Source organism: Enhydra lutris, unplaced genomic scaffold (genome assembly GCF_002288905.1).
Source record: "Enhydra lutris kenyoni isolate GAN:26980312 unplaced genomic scaffold, ASM228890v2 scaffoldscaffold1, whole genome shotgun sequence".
Classification (NCBI taxonomy): Eukaryota; Metazoa; Chordata; class Mammalia; order Carnivora; family Mustelidae; genus Enhydra; species Enhydra lutris.
In genome coordinates, this window is record NW_019154085.1 from 95,832,614 (window position 1) to 95,855,145 (window position 22,532).

At 35.7% G+C, this 22,532-nt stretch overlaps 1 protein-coding gene across 3 annotated transcripts in view; it reads left to right on the forward strand.

Annotated features, from left to right (window-relative positions):
• LOC111141001 (zinc finger RANBP2-type containing 3) overlaps nucleotides 1-22,532 on the forward strand; it is a 321,399-nt gene that overhangs the window by 159,864 nt on the left and 139,003 nt on the right. For all 3 annotated transcript variants that reach the window (XM_022493314.1, XM_022493323.1, XM_022493331.1), the window contains exons 4-6: nucleotides 6,580-6,758; nucleotides 12,024-12,255; nucleotides 15,907-15,992. In XM_022493314.1, the coding sequence (XP_022349022.1) occupies nucleotides 6,580-6,758; nucleotides 12,024-12,255; nucleotides 15,907-15,992 (497 nt within the window). The remainder of the gene's footprint in view (nucleotides 1-6,579; nucleotides 6,759-12,023; nucleotides 12,256-15,906; nucleotides 15,993-22,532) is intronic.

The window sequence follows — 22,532 nt, forward strand, 5'->3', positions numbered from 1 at the left end:
TTTGCTTAATGTAGAGTTTCCAGAAACTTCCTATTAAAAAAAAACACACACTATTTGCAAATTGTAAAAATGAAGTGTAGTAAAATGACGTATGCCTATATAATTTAATCTACAAGGATATGGGAATAGTTCTCCTAAACCATACCTACAGTGATAAATAATTGAATATAGGATTTCAGCCTGACATTTCTATATGTGGGTTTCTTTACTCAATTCAGTCTGTCATTAAGATTTAAAGTCTGCATATCTAAAAGTCTTCTTTAATGGAATCTCATCTAGAACAAATTGATCATCTACTCTAAAGATAAACCTACATCCTTATCTTAAAAATACAAATTGCTTATAACTTTAAAAAAGTTTTTGGAAACTTCCAAAAAAATTTTTTTTCATTGGGAACTTCTAGTCAAACAAAATTCTCAGCCAGAAGGCATTTTCTGATTTATGCATTTGTTGTGTAAATTTCAAAAAAAAAGTTGAAAATGGAATTCTCTGTGTCAGTTAAGATCATTATTTAGTAATTTTATGGAATAAGACATTTAGAAAATCCAAAATTATTCTCCTAAATAAAATAGTGATTTATTATTTTGAGTACATTGATAAAATAAACTTTTGAAGTTAAAGTATTCTATTTAATTCTTCTTACGTAGTACCTAGATGGAGGTACCATTATTGAGTGCTTTTAGTTCTTAATAATTGACTTAGACTTAATCATCTTGAAACACTAGACCATTTTACTTTAACAAATTCTTTTATAGTGAGAGCCAAAGGCTTTGAACCACCTATTGAGTATAGTTACTTCTATATACCTACATTATTTGAGTGTGTTTTTGGTTTTCTAACTCATGCTGTTCTAATTTTTTGGAAAAATACTTGAAATTCAAGTGTATTTTTTTTAAATTTATATGTATATATTTTAAAAATACATATATATACATATATAAATACATATAATATATACATAGTAAAGATATTGTCCTAGCAATTATTTTCCTATTTACAAATTTTATCTAGAACTCAGTTTTCCTGTATTGTGTGATCCCCTCTTTCTTTAATGGGAGCATGAGATTTTAGCTATATACTTTTAGATTGAATCATGTTTTATTTGAGGATGCTCTGTGAACGAGGAAAGGAGACTGACTGGGTTTTTTGCTGGGTTCATGAAGTTGGCCCAGGATCATGGTTTTCACCACGAGGGCTGTGGTTTCGTGGTTTTCAATTTCCCTCTGACGCTAAAGAAAGTAATGCCCACATTTACTTATCAGCTTGCCTGGATTTAGGACAAGAGGGTAAGGGGGACTAATGGGGCTTAAAAGCTGTCAACATTCAAACATTAAAACATGGAATCAGACTCTTTACCGTACCCTTTGCTTTGCTGCCATTGTTTATTCTCATATTCAACACATTACTTTCTTAGCTAAATTAATCCTTCCATTTCTTATACTTTAGACTCGTTGGCTTGGGAACCTTTCTTTCTTTTTAAAATAGTTCCTTATTTCTTAATTGATACTAACTTTTTAAAAATTTAATAGTTTCGTTCTTAAAAGGCAGTCATAATACTTTATGTTATTAAAAAATCATGTGATAACATTGCTGGGAACAATAAAAAAATATTTAGAATTCCCTAAACTTAATGAAATAGTACAGTGATAGCTCCCCAAATTGACTTCTTGTTCTTCAGCTGCCTAGATTCATCACTGTATCTTCAGTTCTTTCTCTTCTTAAAGCCATGGGCCACATATTTGAAACAGTCTGCTTAAACCTGTTTGTATCAGAGAATATTCTGTCTTGCTATCAAATCTGCATTGTACCATTGGGAAATGAAGAGAAAAATCCCAGAGAGAAGGTAATTTGAGAGAAAGACCAATGAAATCTGCATAGATATTACCCTCACATCATTGGCTATCTCTTAAAATGTTCATGCACAGGATGCAGCTCCAAAAAGCCCAGCAGAAATTTGTAGTTGGAGGAGAAAGAACAAGGCAGAGATTTTAGCATTATTGTGGCACCAAGGACACAGATCAGAATTGTGTTTTGTTGAGGGGGAAGAATCTTGGTAAACCCTGCCTGGGCTTGTAGTGACCTCTAGAATTACACCCTCTAATAGCAAAAACCATACCCTAGTAATAAGGGCAAATCTGAAATAAACTTGCTCATAAAAAGCCTAAAACCAACACTTAAATAAAGAGAATGAGGTATCTGCTATTACTCAGTTTGCATGCCAAAATAAAACTTAACCTAATTTCCATACGGGGGAAGATATCATCCAAAGCTTCTATAATTTCTTCACCAGTCATTTTCTGGAATCCAATTAAAAGTATAATCTAAGGGATGCTGAGAAACAGTACCAAAAGAAAAATTAGGTAATAGAGTTCATAGTTGGTCAGATTTTGGTGTTATCAGAGATTTCAAAAACAATGATTTTTTTTATTCAAGAGAATCAAGGAGTGAACAACAAAAGTAAACAGATAAAAAATTTCATAGAGAATTTAATCTACTAAAAAGAGTCTAAAAATATATTTCAAAAGATTCTAATACTTATTTTAGAGCTGAAAAATGACATATCTGGGATTAAATACTCATTTGGTGTAATATAGCAAATATACAAGAAAGCAAGTTTAGGGAACTAGAAGATAAAAATGAATTCAAACTTCTAATAAGAGTAGCTTTTCAGCAGATCTTTTTTTTTTTAAGATTTTATTTATTTATTTGACAGACAGAGATCACAAATAGGCAGAGAGAGAGAGGAAGAGAAGCAGGCTTCCTGCTGAGCAGAGAGCCCGATGCAGGGCTTGATCCCAGGATCCTTGGATTATGACCTGAGCTGAAGGCAGAGGCTTTAACCCACTGAGCCACCCAGGCGCCCCCAGCAGATCTCGATTATTCTTATTCTTTCCTGTATTTATGCCAGTTCCCTCTATCTTCTTTTCTCAATCCATAACTTCTCTTTCCCCAACTTTTTTCCTACCTGTTATTTCAGTTCTTACTTCCATACATCCCTGTTGAAGACCTGTGTCCCTGATATCAGTAGCAAACAATAGTAGGAAATTTAATTAAGGTGACTGGTAGGTTAACACAGAGAACACTGTTAGTTCTACTACATGAAGTACACAAAACTCTAGGTAGACAGGCACCAAGTAAACTTAGCAACAAGCAAAAGATGAGGATCTGGTGATAGAATCTGAGGTGCAAAGGCTTCTACTTTCCAGAAAATCAGGGTATCAAACACATCTCTATTTCCAGAGAAACAGAAGTTATGGAAATGATCTATGAACCTATTGCAGGAAGCAAAGCCAGGTAATCATAGGTATGGCAGAGTTACTTGGTGGTATAGTCTACAGACACAGAATTGACCGTGGCTCGGTTCCTGGAATTGTGCTCCTTTATCATAGTTGTTGGGTATAAGCAAGCTAGGAAACATCTGTAATTTATAAATTTCAGCTGCCTTGAAATCATATTGGTCCCAGATCTAGTGATGTTTAAGTGGGTTCAGCTATGAGGAGTGGTGGGCTTTTGAGGACAAGAAAATATACCAGTCATTATATCAGATGTTGGTACATAATTGCTCTTAGGTTTGGTTTTATAGAACTAAGTTATGTAAAAGTTATTTATTTCTCTTAGGGGTTAGGTCTATTATCATCAGATAAATCTTTAATTTGGCTGTGTCAGCCTAAAGTTTGGTGTTATATGCTATTCCTTAGAAAGAGATACAGAATATTAGGCTGTAAAATGATTTAATTTTGTAATAAAGTATGTAGGCTGTGTGTGTGTGTATGTGTGTCTATATTCCTAAGTTACCTTACCTGGTTACCAAGCCCTGCCTAATTTAACCAGAATTCTATTCTTCAGACTCTAGATAGGAGACGATTTTTATCTGCAAATGGATCTTGTTTCAATATTAAAAACTTACATATCCAGTATTTTTTATAATTTTAGGCTTATTGAGGTATAGCAGAAAAACAAATTTCAAGACCTAGAAAGTATACATCATGATGACCTGACACATGCGTACAGTGTGAAGGGATTTCCCCTCTATATTTAACACACCAGTCATCTCACATATCATCTCACATACGTTTATGGGTTTTTCATTTTATTTTGTTTCGTTTTGTTGAGAACATCCTAGTACCACCATCCCACCAAACATCAGTCATGTAACACTGTTATCAACAGTAGTCACAATGCTTTCCATCAGGTCCTCAGACCTTATTCATCTTGTAGCTGAAAGTTTGTACCCTTTTACCAACCTCTCCCTATTCTCCCTATCCCTTAGCCCCCGTAACCACTTTTTTTACTCCCTGTTACTGTGAGTTTGGTACTTTTTTTCTTTTTTGTCCAAAGATTCTATGTATACGTGATACCATGCAGTATCTGTTGTTCTCTGTCAGGCTTATTTCACTTAGCAGAATGTCTTCACACTCCATTCAAGTTGTGGCAAATGGCAGGATTTCCTTTTTTGTCAAATAATATTCCATTGTATATAAATATGGTGACTTCTTTATCAGTTCAACCACTGATGGACACTTAGTTTATTTGTATACATTAAAGGTTTTAGATTTAGCATTGGCTCTTTTTGGGAGGGGGAGGGGTAGAGGGAGAGAAGATCTTAAGCAGGCTCCACACCCAGCACAGAGCCCAACTCGGGGCTCACTCTCACAACTCTGATATCATGACCTGAGGTAAAATCAACAGTCAGATGCTAAACTGACTGAACCACCCAGCTACCCAAACGCCCCTGCTTTGATTCTATTTCTGAATGTGATTTGCCTCAGAGCTTTGAAATGTTGGTTAATAATATTGTTTTTGCACTAAAATCTTTTCAGTATTTCTTCCTATTTTTTCTCTGCCTGGTTTTTGCCTGTCCCACAGAATTTAATGACCTTGATCTTTATTTACTCATTAATTCACTCATGGATTCAAATATCTGAGTACTTTCTGAACACCAGGTCAGAAATAAAGTCACTTCCTACGTTTCATTTACCTTGTCTCCATTTGATGGTCTTTATTCCAATCAAAAGAGTATCTTCCCAAGTAAGTCACACTAGTTTTCGCTTTCTAGTGTGACCAAAATAAATGTTAACTTGCTTGAATATTCTAGGATTTCTTTTGTCATTGTTTATTAACAATGTAGTTTAACAAAGTAGTGGTTCAACAAAAAATACGTAAAACAAGATTTTCTTAGTGGAGACTTGCTAAAAACCCCAAACTTCCTATTTGTCTTTTCTTTAATTTTGCTCAGCATTTAAAACTCATTTTAAATTAACTGTTTTAAGTATCTATATCTTTTTTCTCTTTGAAACATCAAGTTAGGAGTACTTACATCTTTTAGTCTCTCTTTCTCTTATGTCCACAATAATAACTACCTTTTTAAAAAAAGAAAGTCTGTGTTTTGAGGTGCAGTTCACTCTCTTAGGTTAATTTATTTAAAAAATGAGCAATTCTCAGGGCACTTGGGTGGCTCAGTGGGTGAAAGCCTCTGCCTTCGACTCAGGTCATGATCTCAGGGTCCTGGGACCGAGCCCTGCATCAGGCTCTCTGCTCGGCTTGCCTCCCCTTCTCTCTCTGCCTGCCTCTCTGCCTCCTTGTGATCTCTGTCTGTCAAATAAATAAATAAAATCTTTTAAAAAGAATGAGCAATTCTATAACTTGACAAATGCGTACAGACATGTAACTGTCATCACAATCAAAATACAAAGCCGCCCAATCGTCCCAAAAGTTCCCTCTTGCTGCTGTCCTCCCACTCCTTGACTCTGTGGTGTTTTCTGTATAACATAAACATGGAATCATAGGATATGTGGCTTTTGAGTTTGAATTCTTTCTTTTAGCAAAATGATTTGGGTTTCACTCTTGTTGTATATAGCAATAGTTTGCTCCCTTTTCGTTGATAAATAGTATTCTATTACATGGATATACCCCAGTTTTTATCCACATACCAGTTGAAGAATGTTTGGGTTGTCTTCAGATTCTGGCTGTGAAGAACAAAACCACTAAAAACATTGATTTAGTAACTACTTTTTAAATGGGTAATGCTTAGAAATGGGACATTGTGATATAAGTGTGAAAACAATTAAGTGGGAAGACACCAGGGACCTCAGCTCTCACAATAGTTTTGCATTCAGTTAACTGTTGGGTTGAATAGAGAATTTAACTACTCTATGCTTCTTTCTTTTGTAAAACGTGCATGATGTAGGGCTTACTCTAGCTTTAAAGAAATATGATACTGTGATGTATAGGTAAGGTATTTATCCTTGTTCTAAGAGATGAACTTATAAATAGTCATATACATCTTTATAAAATTAAGTCATATAAATTCAGTATAACGAATATTTTAAATAACAGGTTATTTTGTCTCTAAGTCCAGTCATAAATGGTTAGAAAATAACATAGTTTGCTTCATGAATTTTAAAGGTCATCATAATCTTGTGCTTTTTATTAACTATGTGATTCAATTAATCTTACATTGGAAAATTATTTTGATGGTAATACTCTTAAGTAAATCTTTGATTAATATTTTCATTAAAATATTTCAGCATTTATTTACTTAAGTATTTATGTATTTTTATATTTATTTTTTTATTTTAGATGGGTCTAGGAAAGACAATCCAGGCAATAGCAATTGCTTACTTCTATAAGGAGGAATGGCCTCTTTTAATAGTGGTCCCTTCATCTCTGAGATATCCTTGGGCAGAAGAAATAGAGAAATGGATCCCAGAGCTGGGTCCAGAAGGTGTGAATGTTATTCAGAATAAAACTGATGTGGGGTAAGAACAACTTTTTGATCATTTAGCGGGTAAAAAAAAGCCTTGCATGTATTTATTATATACTGATGTTTGGAATAAAGTATAACATGTAAGTCATAATTTAGAAATAAGAGAATAGTATGGAGAATTTTATTTTACATTTTTAAATGTAATTTAATAATGATTATTATTAAATTATTAAACATTTTAAAATGAATTATTTATCTAAAACCCAACAGTATATTTGATGTTAAATTCCTTTAGGATATAATTTAAAAGTAAACAGAAATATATATACTTTTGAAGATTTATGTAATATATCTATTTCATATGTACTTGAAATATACTTAAAACTGGCGATTTGGGGGTTGAAAATTAATGTGAAGCTTGTGAGTTTTTATTGTCTGCAGCAATGGCAGATTTTGCCTTCCAAGTTGTTGGTTAATAGGCAAGTTTTATATGTAACTCATAATTATATATAATATGGTGGCACTAAATTCCTCTCTCTAATAACTACTCTGAATGTAAATGGACTTAATGCTCCATTAAGAACACATAGGGTATCAGAGTGATTAAAAAAAATGACCCATTGATATGCTGTTTACAAGACACTCATTTTAGACCCAAAGACACCTCTAGATGGAAGTGAGGGGATGGAGAACCATCTACCATACTAATGGACATCAAAAGAAAGCAGGAGTAGCCACTCTTATATCAGACAAATTAGATTTTAAACCAATTACCAAAATAAGAGATGAAGAAGGACACTGTATCATAATACAGGGGTCTATCCCACAAGAAGATCTAACAATTGTAAATATTTTTGTCCCCAACTTGGTTGCAGCCAATTATAAAATCAGTTAATAACAAACTTAAACTCATTGATAATACAATAATAGTAGAGGACTTTAACACCCCACTCAAAGCAACAGATAGATTATCTAAGCAGAAAATCAACAAGTAAACAAGGGCTTTGAATGACACACTGGACCAGATGGACTTAACAGACATATTCAGAGCATTCATCCTAAAGAAGCAGAATACACATTCTTTTTGAGTGCACATGGAACATTATCCAGAACAGATCACATATTGGGTCACAACTCAGGCCTTTAATGGGTGTAAAAAAAATGAGATCATAAACATACATATTTCAGACGACAATGCTATGAAACTTTTTGACCACAAGAAAAAATTTGCAAAGACCACATATACATGGAGGTTAAATGGGTTAACCAGGAAATTAAAGGAAAAATTTAAAAATACATGGCAGCAAATAAAAATAAAAACAGTCCAAAACCTTTGGGATCAGCAACGGCAGTTCTAAGAGGGAAGTATATAGCAATACATGTCTTCCTCAAGACGTAAGAAAAGCCTCAAATACACAACCTAACCTTACATTTAAAGGAGATGGAAAAAGAACAGCAAATAATGCTGAGGGAAATAATTAAGGGAAATAATAAAAATTAGAACATAAATAAATGATATAGAAATTTTAAAAAAACAGTAGAACAGATCAATGAAACTAGAAGCTGGTTCTTTGAAAGAATTAACAAAATCAAGAAACACCTACCCAGATTTATCAAAAAGAAAAAAGAATGGACCCAAATAAAAAAAACACGAATGAAAGAAGAGAGATCACAAGCAAACCTCAGAAATACAAACAATTATAAGAGACTATTGTGAGCAATTATATGCCAAAAAAATTGAGTAATCTGCAAGATATGGACACATTCCGAGAAACATAAAAACAACCAAAACTGAAACAGGAAGTAATAGAAAATTTGAATAGACTCTAAACCAGGAAAGAAATTGAATCAGTAATCAAAAATCTCCCAACAAATTAGAGTCCAGGGCTGGATGGCTTCCCTGGGGAATTCTACCAAACATTTAAAGAATTCCTATTCTTCTGAAGCTGTTCCAAAAAGTAGAAATGGATGGGAAACCTCCCAACTTGTTAAATGAGGCCAGCGTCACCTTGCTCTCAAAAGAAGACAAAGACCCCACTAAAAAGGAGAATTACAGACCAGTATCCCTGATGAGCATGGATGCAAAAATTCTCAACAAGATACTAGCTAACTGAATGCAACAGTACATATTCACCATAATCAAGGGTGATTTATTTCTAGGCTGCAGAGGTGGTTCAATATCCGCAAATCAATCAATGGGATTATATTAATAAAGAATAAGAACCATATGTCTTCTCAATAGGTGCAGAAAAAGTACTCGACAAAATATAGCATCCTTTCTTGATAAAAATCCTCAAGAGAGTAGGGATAGAAGGAACATACCTCAGGATCATAAAGGCCATATACAAAAGACCCACAGGTAATATCATCCTCAGTGGGAAAAAACCGAGAGCTTTCCCCCTAAGGTCAGGAATACAGCAGGGATGTACACTGTCACCACTGTTGTTCAGTAGAGTACTGGTTCAGCTGGTTTTATAAATAGCTTCTGCACAGCAAAGGAATAAAAACTTCTGTAGAGCAAAGGAAACAATTAACAAAACTAAAAGGCAACTGATGGAATGGAAAAAGATATTTGCAAATGACATATCTGATAAAGGGCTAGTATCTAAAGTCTCTAAAGAACTTACCAAACTCAGTACCCAAAAAAACCAAATAATTGGCAGTTAAGAATTGGGTAGAAGACATGAATAGACACTTTTCCAAAGAAAACATCCAGATGGCTAATAGACACATGAAAAAATGCTCAACATCATTTGCCATCAGGAAAATACAAATCAAAACCACAATGAGATACCACCCTCACACCCGTCAGAATGGCTAAAATAAACAACTCAGGAAATAACAGATGTTGTTGAGGATGCAGAGAAAGAGGAACCCTTTTGTACTGTTGGTGGGAATGAAAACTGGTATAACCATTCTGGAAAGCAGTATGGAGGTTCCTCAAAAGCTTAAAAACAGAATTACCCTACAACCCAGCAATTGCACTACTAGGGATTTATCCAAGGATACGAAAATGCTAATTGAAAGGAGCACATGCACTCTAACTTTACAATAGCACTATCAAAAATTTCCAAATTATGCAAAGAGCCCAAATGTCCATCGACTGATGAATGGATAAAGAGGATGTGGTATGTATAAACAATGGAATATTACTCAGCAATCTAAAAGAATGAAATGTTGCCATTTGCAACAACGTAGCTAGAATTAGAATGTATTATGGTAAGCAAAATGAGAGGAAAAAATACTGTATGATTTCACTCATGTGGAACTTAAGGAACAGCACATATGAACATAGAGGAAGGGAAGGAAAAACAAAATAAGATAACAGATAGGGAGCAAACCATAAAAGACTCTTAAATACAAAGAAACTGAGGCTTGAGGGAGGGGAGATGGCTGGGAGGATGTGATAAATAGGTAATAGGCATTAAAGAGGACACTTTTTGGAGGAGCCCTGGGTGTTATATATAAGGGATGAATCAATAAATTCTATTCCTAAAACCAATACTATACTTTATGTTAACTAAGTTGAATTTAAATAAATAAAAAAATAGAACTATCATATGATCGCACTACTGGGTATTTCCCCTAAGAATATGAAAACAGTAATTCCAAAGGATATATGCATTCCTAGTTTATTGCAGGATTATTTACAATATCCAAATTATGGAATCAGCCCAAGTGCCAACTGGTGGATGAATGAATGAAGAAGGTGTGGTGTGTGTATATATATGCACATACAATGGGATACTGTTCTGCTATAAAAATGAATGAAATCTTGCATTTATACCAACCTGCAGTGTTATAGATTATAATACTAAATAAATAAGCCAATCAGAGAAAGACAAGTATCAATGATCTCACTTGTATGTGATATTTAAGAAACAAAACAAGTGAACAAGGAGAGAAAAAAGAGACAAACCAAGAAATGGACTCTTACCTGTAGAGAAAAAACAGAAGCTTATTGGAGGGGAGGTAGGTTGGAGTGGATGAATGAAATAAGTGACGATGATTAAGAGTACTCGTACCTTGATGATTACTTGTTGAAGCACTATATTGTATACCTGAAACTAATATAACACTGTATGTTAACTATACTGGAATTAAAATTTTAAAAATAAATAAATTTTAAAAATTTTGAATGCAATTGTTATATTGTTATGTTGTACTATTTAGGAGCTCTGCCATTTCTCTTAAGGGGTACAGAACTGCAGAAGATTGACTCTAGCCTTTATATTTTTACTGGTGATACAGAAAATGCAAAAGTAATGTGTTTTATTATTAATGCATTTATTTATCTAGTTATTTCATTCTACAAACTGATTAGGAGCCTAGCACTATATATACAAAGACGAGTAAGACATATTCTTTGTCCTCATCAGTTTTATGAGGTAGCAAAGGAGATAAATATGTACATGAATAATTTCATTACAGTCTGGGAAAAAATACTATAGATATATGAATAATTAAGTAGTTCAATATATGAGCAGTCTCTTTAGGCCAATGTTTGTCTGCATAAAGTTGTATCCTCCACTCCTCATTCCCATGCTTTGGATCACCCCTCAGCGAGTGAATTTTTGTTGTCACAATTTCAAGCACTCTGCTGGCCTTTAGTGTGACAGTCCAGGAATACAAAATGCCTTGCGGTGCACTGGACAGCCCTGCAATACTAAGTATTGTCTTCAAAATTCCAGTAGCACCAGGCTTGAAAAATACTGCTATCCTCTTTGTGGGAAGGCTTCAATGAATAGTCAGCTAATATTTAAGTATCCCTTTTATCCATGATTCTAGAAATAAATATTCTTATAGAATAATGTCCTTATCCTAGTAAAATGTGGCTTTGTGGATGTCAAACTCTTCCAAAGAGCGTTTAACCAATATTTACTTTGGTTAACCAAAACCTTAAATTTTAAATTCTAGTTAATCATACCTGAAAACTGTCAAATCTTAAGAGAATTTTAGTTTTTTGTTTTTTTTTGTTTTTTTTTTAAAGATTTTATTTATTTATTTGACAGACAGAGATCACAAGTAGGCAGAGAGGCAGGCAGAGAGAGAGTGGAGGAAGCAGGCTCCCCGCTGAGCAGAGAGCCCGATGCGGGGCTCGATCCCACGACCCTGAGATCATGACCTGAGCCGAAGGCAGAGGATTTAACCACTGAGCCACCCAGGCGCCCCGAGAATTTTAGTTTTAGCAGTGTAATACCATCTCTTTTACTTTTCCCCTTATTTTCCTTATTTTCCTTCTCCCAAAGAGTTGTGTTATGATAACTTGATTACTTGATTAATATTTTTAAATTACATAGATATTTTTTCTTTCTAGGAGAATATCGACTGGCAAAGTGACAGTTCTGGGTTATGGTCTTTTAACCACAGATGCGGAGACTCTGATAGATGCATTGAATACTCAGAAGTTCGAAGTAGTTATAGTGGATGAATCACACTACATGAAGTCCAGGAATGCAGCCCGCAGCAAGATTCTATTGCCAATAATACAGAAAGCCAAACGAGCCATTCTTCTTACAGGAACTCCAGCTTTGGGACGACCTGAAGAGGTATTAAAATCCTTAAATTTTGGCTTAAAAAAAGAATCTCTCGCCCCCCCCCCAAAAAAAATCACTGGGAATTTCTAGATTGTTATTAATGATTAAATACATCTTTTACTATGATTGTTTTCTCTGTTTACATGTGAACCTTACCTGTGCTTGTGCATGTATAAAAAAAGTAGTTTTTACTTTCAGTATAAGGTTTTCATATTTATTATACATGTGTAATATTAATCACATTTGTTTTCTTGTGATTCTCATAAGCTTTTAGTCTTCATTTATCCAGTTTCTTTGACATTATAAGCTCCTTAGGATTGGAATTTAATCCATTTTGTATCTTAGCAATTGCATTACAGAACTTCTTTCTGTTTCCCCTTTACTTCAAGATACACGTTTGAGGGCGCCTGGGTGGCTCAGTGGGTTAAAGCCTCTGCCTTCAGCTCAGGTCATGATCCCAGGGTTCTGGAATCGAGCCCCACATAGGGCTCTCTGCTCAGCAGGGAGCCTGTTTCCTCCTCTCTCCCTCTGCCTGCTTCTCTGCCTACTTGTGATCTCTGTCTGTCAAATAAATAAAATCTTTGAAGAAAAAAAAAAAAGATACATGTTTGAGGGGTGCCTGGGTGGCTCAGTCAGTTAAGCATTGAACTCTTGGTATTGGCTCAAGTCATGATTTCAGGGTTGTGGGATGAGCCCTGCTTAGGGCTCCACACTGAGCACAAAGTTTCACTCTAAGAGCTATGTAGATTATGGGTAGTTAAAGGGTTGGAAAGAAGAAATGGTGGATGAAATTCTTATGAGTCTGTAAGGGTCACTGTAACCTTAGAGAAGCCCTTTCCGTTAATGGACACTGAGTCATAGAAAAAAACGTACTTTTTGTCTTGTAGGGTTTTAAGAGTTAAAGGATATACTGATTTGAAAGTATCTTTCTCTGTGCCCTAGCACATGGTAAGCACTCAACATACAATAGCCATTTTTATTACTGATTAGTAAACAAACTATGGGAGGTAGCTATTGATAGGGTATATTATGTTCATTCATTTTCACATGTTAAACCAACCTTACATTCCATGATCAATCTCTCTTGACTGTATGTCATTCTTTTTATTTGTTTCTGAATTCACTTTGCTTTATTTTGCTGATGATTTTTGTGTGTATATTCACAAGAGTGATCTGTAGTTTTATTGTTTTACCTTTGTTTTTGGTAACAAGACAATACTGGTTTCACAGAATGAGGTGGGAAGTATTCTTTCCTTTTCTAAGAGGAGTTTGTGAAACATTGGTATTACATCTTTTTTAAGTGTTTGGTAGAATTTAGTGGATAAGCCATCTGGGCCTGAGTTTTTCTTTGTGGATAGTTTTTAAATTAATCATTCAGTCTCTTCACTGAATATATGTCTATTCAGATTGTATATTTCTTGTTGAGTCATTTTGACACTTTGCGTCTTTTTCCACTTTATCTAAGGTATTTAAGTTATTAGCATACAGCTGGTCATAATATTCCCTTATAATCCTTGGTATTTCTGTGAGGTTGATAGTAATGTCCCCTCATTTATTTCTGACTTTGGTAACTTGAGTCTTTTCTCTGTCTCTTTTTTAATTTGGTTAGTCTAAGCTAAAATTTTCTCAGTTTTCTTGTTCTTTCCAAAACCAATTATTTGGTTTCATTGATTATTTTTTCTGTTGTTTTTCCATTTTCTATGTTGTTTATTTCCATTCTAGTCTTTATTATGTTATACCTTTTGTCTGTTTTGCATTTTGTGTACTCTTTCTTTCCCAGTGTCTTAGGTAGAAAGTTAGATAATTGTTTTGAGATTTTTTTTTTTTAAAGATTTTATTTATTTATTTGACAGACAGAGATCACAAGCAGGCAGAGAGGCAGGCAGAGAGAGAGGAGGAAGCAGGCTCCCTGCCGAGCAGAGAGCCCGACGTGGGGCTCGATCCCAGGACCCTGAGATCATGACCCGAGCCGAAGGCAGCAGCTTAACCCACTGAGCCACCCAGGCGCCCCAGATCTTTTTTCTTTTTTAATGGAGACATATATAGCTATAAATTTCACTCCTTGGAAAACATACTGGCAATTACTTAGAAAGTTAAAAATAGAGTTACCAGAAGATGTAGAATTCCATTTTTAAGTTTATACACAAAGAACTGAAAACATAAGTTCATAAAAATACTATATACAGATGTTCATAGTGACATTATTTATAATATCCAAAAAGTAGAAAGAAGCCAGTGTCCATAACTAATGAATGGATAATGAAAATGCAGCTATAAAAAGGAATGAAATACTGATACATTCTACGGTATGGGTGAACCTTAAAAGCATTATGCTAAGTGAATGAAATCAGACAGAGAGGCTTCATATTACATGATTCTGTTTATGTGAAATATTCAGAAAGGCAAAGTAATGGAAATGGGAATCAGATTAGTGATTGCAGGGAGTGATGGAGAGGGAGAATGGGAAATGACTAGTAATGGGTATGGACTTCCTGTTGTGATAAAAATATTTAAGAATTACATAGTGGTGGGGCGCCTGGGTAGCTCGGTGGGTTAAGCCTCTGCCTTCGGCTCGGGTCATGATCTCAGGGTCCTGGGATCAAGTCCCACATCGGGCTCTCTGCTTGGCAGGGAGTCTGTTCCTCCTCTCTCTCTCTTTCTGTCTGCCTCTCTGCCTACTTGTGATCTCTCTGTCAAATAAATACATTTTTTAAAAAAAGAATTAGATAGTGGTGATTGAGGCTTTTTGTGAATATACTAAGAGCCATTGAATTGTACACTTTACAAGTGTGAATAATGAAAGTGGTATATGAATTGTTTCTCACTAAAGCAGCTCTTTCAAAAAAAAGTATACTAAAATAACAGTGAGACACTACTATGTGCAACCTCTCAAGTTATAAAAATGAAAAGATTTCATGATGCTATTGCTGGGACCTGCTTTTTACAGTATATAGCACAGTAGCATCCATCAAACTTCAAAAAACATATATTTTAAACCTCCTATTTCATTTCTGAAAATATATCCTATGGACTCATCTTATGGAAATACAGATTGGTGGGTGGGTGAGTGGGTGAATGGATGGATGGATAAATAGATAAATGAGTGATAGATGAGATGTAGATACATATACCTACGCCTACATATATATGAATGCACACATACACACCCATAGACTTACCTGAAGTTATTAACTTTTATAATTGTGTAAAAGCTAGAAATACCCTATATGTCCATGATCAAGAGACTGTTTAAATATCTTATAGTACTTCTGTGTAATAATGGTTGCCATGAGTCTTTAAATGGTGCTTTTAAATTACTAATACCATTGCTTAGGTACTTTTCAAAACTAAGTAAAAATAGATATACTCTAATGATGTCTAAGACATATTTTAGGGGACAGAATCATAGTTTTATATGTATAATACCATCCTCATGTGAATAAAAGAGAATATATACATATCCCTATGTAGGCATGCAAAATATATAAATGTATACTAGAGAAAAGTATAGCAGTTACCCTTGAAGAATAGGATGGCAGAGATGGGTGGATGGAGGAAAAGGAGGAGACTTTACTATTTGCTGTTTTTTAAACTAGATTTATCATAGTAATAATATTTACTTGAAAATACTGCTACATATTGAGAACACTTGTATTGTTACAGCTTTTCATGCAGATTGAAGCTCTCTTTCCACAAAAATTTGGAACGTGGACCGAGTATGCCAAAAGATACTGTAATGCACATATCAGGTATGACAAAATACTTTCTATAAATTTTAATTCTTACATATTTACTGTGAACATAAGGGTTTTATTAGTCATTCTTGGCTCCAGTGCTTTTCAAACTTGTAGCTATGGAATAATTTCTTCAAGTAAAATCTTGTGGGGCTCCTGGGTGGTTTAGTCGGTTAAGTGTCTGCCTTGGGCTCAGATCCTGATCCCAGGGTCCTGGGATCGAGCCCCACATGAGGCTCCCTGCTCAGCAGGGGGGCTTATTCTCCCTCTCCCTTTGCCCCAACCCCTTAGGCTTGTGCTCTCTCTCTCTCCCTCTCATATAAATAAATAAATCTTTAAAAATTTTTTTTTCAGTGTTCCAAGATTCATTGTTTATGTACCACACCCAGTGCTCCATGCAATACGTGCCCTCCTTAATACCCACCACCAGGCTCACCCCATCTCCCCACCCACCTCCCCTCCAAAACCCTCAGTTTTGTTTCTCAGAGTCCACAGTCTCTCATGCTTCGTCTCTCCTTCCGATTTCCCCCAATTCACTTTTCCTTTCCTTCTCCTATTCTTTATGCTCCTTATTCCTTATGCTCCACAAGTAAGTGAAACCATATGATAATTGACTCTCTCTGCTTGACTTATCTCAGTCAGCATAATCTCCTCCAGTCCCATCCATGTTGATACAAAAGTTGGGTATTCATCCTTTCTGATGGAGGCATAATATTCCATTGTATATATGGACCATATCTTCTTTATCCATTCGTTTGTTGAAGGGCATCTTGGTTCTTTCCACAGTTTGATGTTTGTGGCCATTGCTGCTATGAACATTGGGGTGTAGCTTTATTTTTAATTTTTTTAAATTATTTTTATTAACATATAATGTATTATTTTCCTCAGGGGTACAGGTTTGTGAATCATCAGGCTTACACATTTCACAGCACTCAACATAGCCCATACCCTCCCCAATGTCCATAACCCAACAACACTATCCCTACCCCCACCCCCCAGCAAAACCTCAGTTTGTTTTGTGAGATTAAGAGTCTCTGATGGTTTGTCTCCCTCCCAATCCCATCTTGTTTCATTTTTTCCTTCCCTACCCCCCAAACCCTCCCCCCCGCCCTGTCTCTCAAATTCCTCGTATCAGAGAGATAATATTGATAATTGTCTTTCTCTGATTGACTTATTTCACTCAGTGTAATACCCTCCAGTTCCATCCAGGTCATTGCAAATGGCACAATTTCATTTCTTTTGATGACTGCATAGTATTCCATTGTGTATGTGTGTATATATATATATATATATATATATATATATATATATGTGTGTGTGTGTGTGTGTGTGTGTGTGTGTGTGTGTGTGTGTGTATATACACACACACCACATCTTCTTTATCCGTTCATCTGTTGATGGACATCTAGTTTCTTTCCATAGTTTGGCTATTGTGGACATTGCTGCTATAAACATTCAGGTACACGTGCCCCTTTGGATCACATTTGTATCTTCAGGGTAAATACCCAGTAGTGCGATTCCTGGGTCATAGGGTAGCTCTATTTTCAACTTTCTGAGGAACCTCCATGCTGTTTTCCAGAGTGGCTGCACCAGCTTGCATTCCCACCAACAATGTAGGAGGGTTCCCCTTTCTCTGCATCCTCTCCAACACTTGTTGTTTACTGTCTTGTTAATTTTGGCTGTTCTAACTGGTGTATGGTGGTATCTCACTGTGGTTTTGATTTGAATCTCCCTGATGGCTAATGATGATGAACATTTTTTCATGAGTCTGTTAGCCATTTTTGGAGTAGTGTCTGTTCATGTCTTCTGCCCATTTTTTGACACAATTATCTGTTTTTTGAGTGTTGAGTTTGAGGAGTTCTTTATAGATCTTGACTATCAGCCCTTTGTCTATAGTGTCATTTACGAATGTCTTCTCCCATTCCATGGGTTGCCTCTTTGTTTTGCTGACTGTTTCCTTTGCTGTGCGGAAGATTTTGATCTTGTTGAAGTCCCAAAAGTTCATTTTCGCTTTTGTTTCTTTTGTGTTTGGAGACATGTCTTGAAAGAAGTTGCTGTGGCCAATGTCAAAGAAGTTACTGCCTATGTTCTCTAGGATTTTGATAGATTCCTGCTTCACGCTGAGGTCTTGTATACATTTTGAGTTTATCTTTGTGTATGGTGTAAGAAAATGGTCAAGTTTCATTCTTCTATACAGAGCTGTCCAATTTTCCCAGCACCATTTATTGAAGAGACTGTCTTTTTTCCACTGGATATTTTTTCCTGCTTTGTCGAAGATTATTTGACCAAAGACTTGCAGGTCCATATCTGGACTCTCTACTCTGTTCCACTTGTTTGTCTGGTTTTGTACCAGTACCATACTGTCTTGGTGATCACAGTTTTGTAGTAAAGCTTGAAATCAGCCAATGTGATGGCCCCAGTTTTGTTTTTCTTTTTCCAACATTTCCTTAGCAATTCAGAGACTTTTCTGGTTCCATACAAATTCTAGGATTGTTTGTTCCAGCACTTTGAAAAATGCCGGTGAAATTTTGTTCAGGATGGCATTAAGAGTATAGATTGCTCTGGGCAGTATAGACATTTTAACAATGTTTATTCTTCTGATCCATGAGCATGGAATGTTTTTCCATCTTTTTGTGTCTTCTTCAGTTTCTTTCATGAGTGTTCTATAGTTCCTTGAGTACAGATCCTTTACCTCTTTGGTTAGGTTTATTCCTAGGTATCTTATGGTTCTTGGTGCTATAGTAACTGATATTCCTTTCTGTATTTTCATTGTTAGTGAATAAGAAAGCAACTGATTCCTGTGCATTGATTTTGTATCCTGCCATATTACTGAATTGCTGTATGAGTTCTAGTAGTTTAGGGGTGGAGTCTTTTGGGTTTTCCATATAAAATATCATGTCATCTGCAAAGACAGTTTGACTTCTTCTTTGCCAATTTGAATACCTTTTATTTCTTTTTGTTATCTGATCGTTGTTGCTAGGACTTCTAGTACTATGTTGAATAAGAGTGGCGAGAGTGGGCATCCTTGTTGCGTTCCTGATCTCAAAGGGAAGGCTGTCAGTTTTTCTGCATTGAGAATGATATTCGCTGTAGGTTTTTCATGGATAGATTTTATAAAATTGAGGGATGTTCCCTCCACCCCTATACTTTGAAGAGTTTAAATCAGAAATGGATGCTGGATTTTGTCAAATGCTTCTTCTGCCTCAATTGAGAGGACCATGTGGTTCTTCTCTCTTCTGTTATTAATTTGTTCTGTCACACTGATTGATTTGTGAATCTTGAACCGCCCTTGCATCCCAGGGATAAATCCCACATGGTCATGGTGGATATTCTTTTTAATGTACTGTTCTGTCCTATTAGCTAGGATCTTGTTGAGAATATTGGCATCCATATTCATCAGGGTTATTGGTCTGAAATTCTCCTTTTTGATGGGGTCTTTGCCTGGTTTGGGGATCAGGGTAATGCTGGCTTCATAGAAAGAATCTGGAAGTTTTCCCTCTGTTTCTATTTTCTGAAACAGCTTCAAAAGAATAGGTATTATTTCTTCTTTGAGAGTTTGGTAGAATTCCCCAGGGAATCTGTCAGGTCCTGGGCTCTTGTTTTTTGGGAGGTTTTGATCACTGCTTCAATCTTTAGTAGATATTGGTCTATTCAGTTGTCAGTTTCTTCCGTTTCAGTCTTGGTAGTTTATAGGTTTCCAGAAATGTATCCATTTTTTCCTTGGTTGCTTAACTAATTGGCATATCAATGTTGATAATAATTTCTGATGATTGTTTCTATTTTTTTGGTGTTAGTCACAATCTCTCCCCTTTCATTCATAATTTTATTAATTTTGGTCCTCTACTTTTGGATTAGTTTGGCTAGTGGCTTATCGATCTTATTAATTCTTTCAAAGAAGCAGCTTCTAGTTTTATTGATATGTTCTACCATATCTCTAGTTTCTAACTCATTGGTGTCTGTTCTAATCTTGATTATTTCCCTTCTTGAGTGTGGGGTTGGCTTAATTTGTTGTTGATTTTCCAGTTCCTTAAGGTGTAAAGAGAGCTGGTGTATTCAGGATTTTTCAATTTTTTTGAGGGAGGCTTGGATGTATGTCTATGTATTTCCCCCTTAGGACTGCCTTTGCTGTATCCCACAGGTTTAGGACCGATTTGTGTTCATTCTCATTGGTTTCCATGAATTGTTTAAGCTCTTCTTTGATTTCCTGTTGATCCAAACATTCTTGAGCAGGATGGTCTTTGCTTTCAAGTGTTTGAATTCCTTCCAAACTTTTTCTTGTGGTTGAGTTGCAGTTTCAAAGCATTGTAGTCTGAGTATGCAGGGAATAATCTTAGTCTTTTGGTATCAGTTGAGCCCTGATTTGTGAACCAGTATGTGGTCTGTTCTGGAGAAAGTTCCATGTGCACTCGGAAGAATGAGTATTCTGTTGTTTTAGGGTGGAATATTCTGTATATATCTATGAAGTCTATCTGGTCCAATGTGTCATTCAAAGCTCTTGTTTCTTTATCAATTTTCTGCTTAGATGATCTGTTACTAAGAGTAGCATGTTAAGATCCCCTACAATTAATGTATGCATATCAATGTGAATCTTTATTTTGATTAACAGTTGTCTTATGTAGTTGGCTTCTGCCATGTTGGGGGCCTAAATATTTACAATTGTTAGATCTTCTTGGTGGATAGACCCTTAAGAATGATGTAGTGTCCTTCTGTATCTCTGACTACATACAGTCTTTAGCTTAAAATCTAATTTATCTGATATGAGAATAGCTACCCCAAGCTTTCTTTTGAGGCCCGTTGGCATGAAAGATGGTTCTCCATCCCTTCATTTTCAGTCTGGTTGTATCTCTAGGTTCCAAATGTGTCTCTTGTAGACAGCATATGGACAGGTCCTGTTGTTTTATCCAGTCTGCAACCCTGTGCCAATTTATGGGAGCATTTAGGCCATTCACATTGAGGGTGATTATTGAAAGGTTAGTTTTTATTGACGTCGTGTTGCCTATGAAGTCCTTGTTTCTATAGATTGTCTCTATAAGTTTCTGTTCTATGTCCATTTTTGGGTTCTTTCTTCTTTTATAGAAGCCTCCTTAATATTTCTTATATTGCCGGCTTGGTGGTCACATACCCTTAAACCTTGCCGGTCTTGGAAGCTCTTTATCTCTCCATCCATTTTGAATGTCAGCCTTGCTGGATAGTATTCTTGGCTGCATGTTCTTCTCTTTTAGTGCCCTGAATATGTCTTGCCAGCCCTTTCTAGCTTGCCAGGTCTGTGGACAGGTCTGATGTTATTCTGATGGAACCTCCTTTGTACATAAGGAATCTCCTCCCCCTAGCTGCCCTTAGGACTTCTTGTCTAAAATTATAATTTGTGAATTTCACAGTTAAGTGTCTGGAGGTTTTTCTAGATTCATTGATCATGGGGGGGTGTCCTTTCTGCCACTAAGGCACGAACACTTGTTCAATTCCCCAGACTGGGGAAATTTTCATCCAGAATTTGTTCAACTGTATCTTCTAGTCTTCTCTCTTTCTCCATCACCTCAGGGATCCCAATAATTCTGACATTGGAACGTTTCATGGCGTCATATATTTCCCTAACTTTGTTTTCATGGCTTCTAAGCTGTTTGTTCCAGGCCTCCTCCTGATCCTTCTTTTCTTTTTAAAAGGTTAAAAAAATAAAATCTTGTGTGAAAGACATAATACATAAAATAAATTTTTAAAAGTAGATAATGGCATTCTTTCTTTAAATTTTTACCTTCCATTTTATATTTGAAATTATATATTTGTATTGACTGGATAAATGTGCACAATGTAGAAAAGTGAAAAGTAAGTTCCCATCCACTCACGTCTCCCAGCCAGCCATTTCGCTTCCCAGGTAACCAGTGTTGGCAGTTTATTTTGTATACTTCTGGAGATACTCCATGAATGAAAATGCATATGTGATTATGTATGTATAATATGTTTTATTTTATTGTTACATATATGGCAATATAAGGTACACATTGTTTTGCGGTTTGCTCTCTTCACGTAATATGTGTTAGAAATCCTTCCCTATCAGTTCCTAAAAGAACTTTAACATTCTTTTTATTTTTAAATGCTTCACTTAGGGATGACTAGGTGGCTCAGACAGTTAAACATTTGCCTTCAGCTCAGGTCATGATCCCAGGGTGCTGGAATCAAGTCCAGCATCAGGTTCCTAGTTTAGTAGGGAGTCTGCTTCTCCCTCTCCCTCTGCTGCTCCCCCTGCTTGAGCTCTCTCTCTCTCTGACAAATAAATAAATAAAATCTCAAAAACTACTAACTAACTAAATAAATAAATGCTGTGTGTATTCCACTGTTTGTATGCATTGTAATTTATTCAGTCTACTATTAGTAGACCTCTGTTGGTGGTACATAGCTGTTGCATGCAATACCACATTCAATATCCTTGCATGTTTTGAGAGGGAGTACATTATATTGGCAAAAAGCATGAAGACTAGAGCTAGACCACCTTTCTTTTATATTCATTTCCAGTACTTACCACATTTAATTTTACAAAAGTAACTTTACCTCCCTATACCT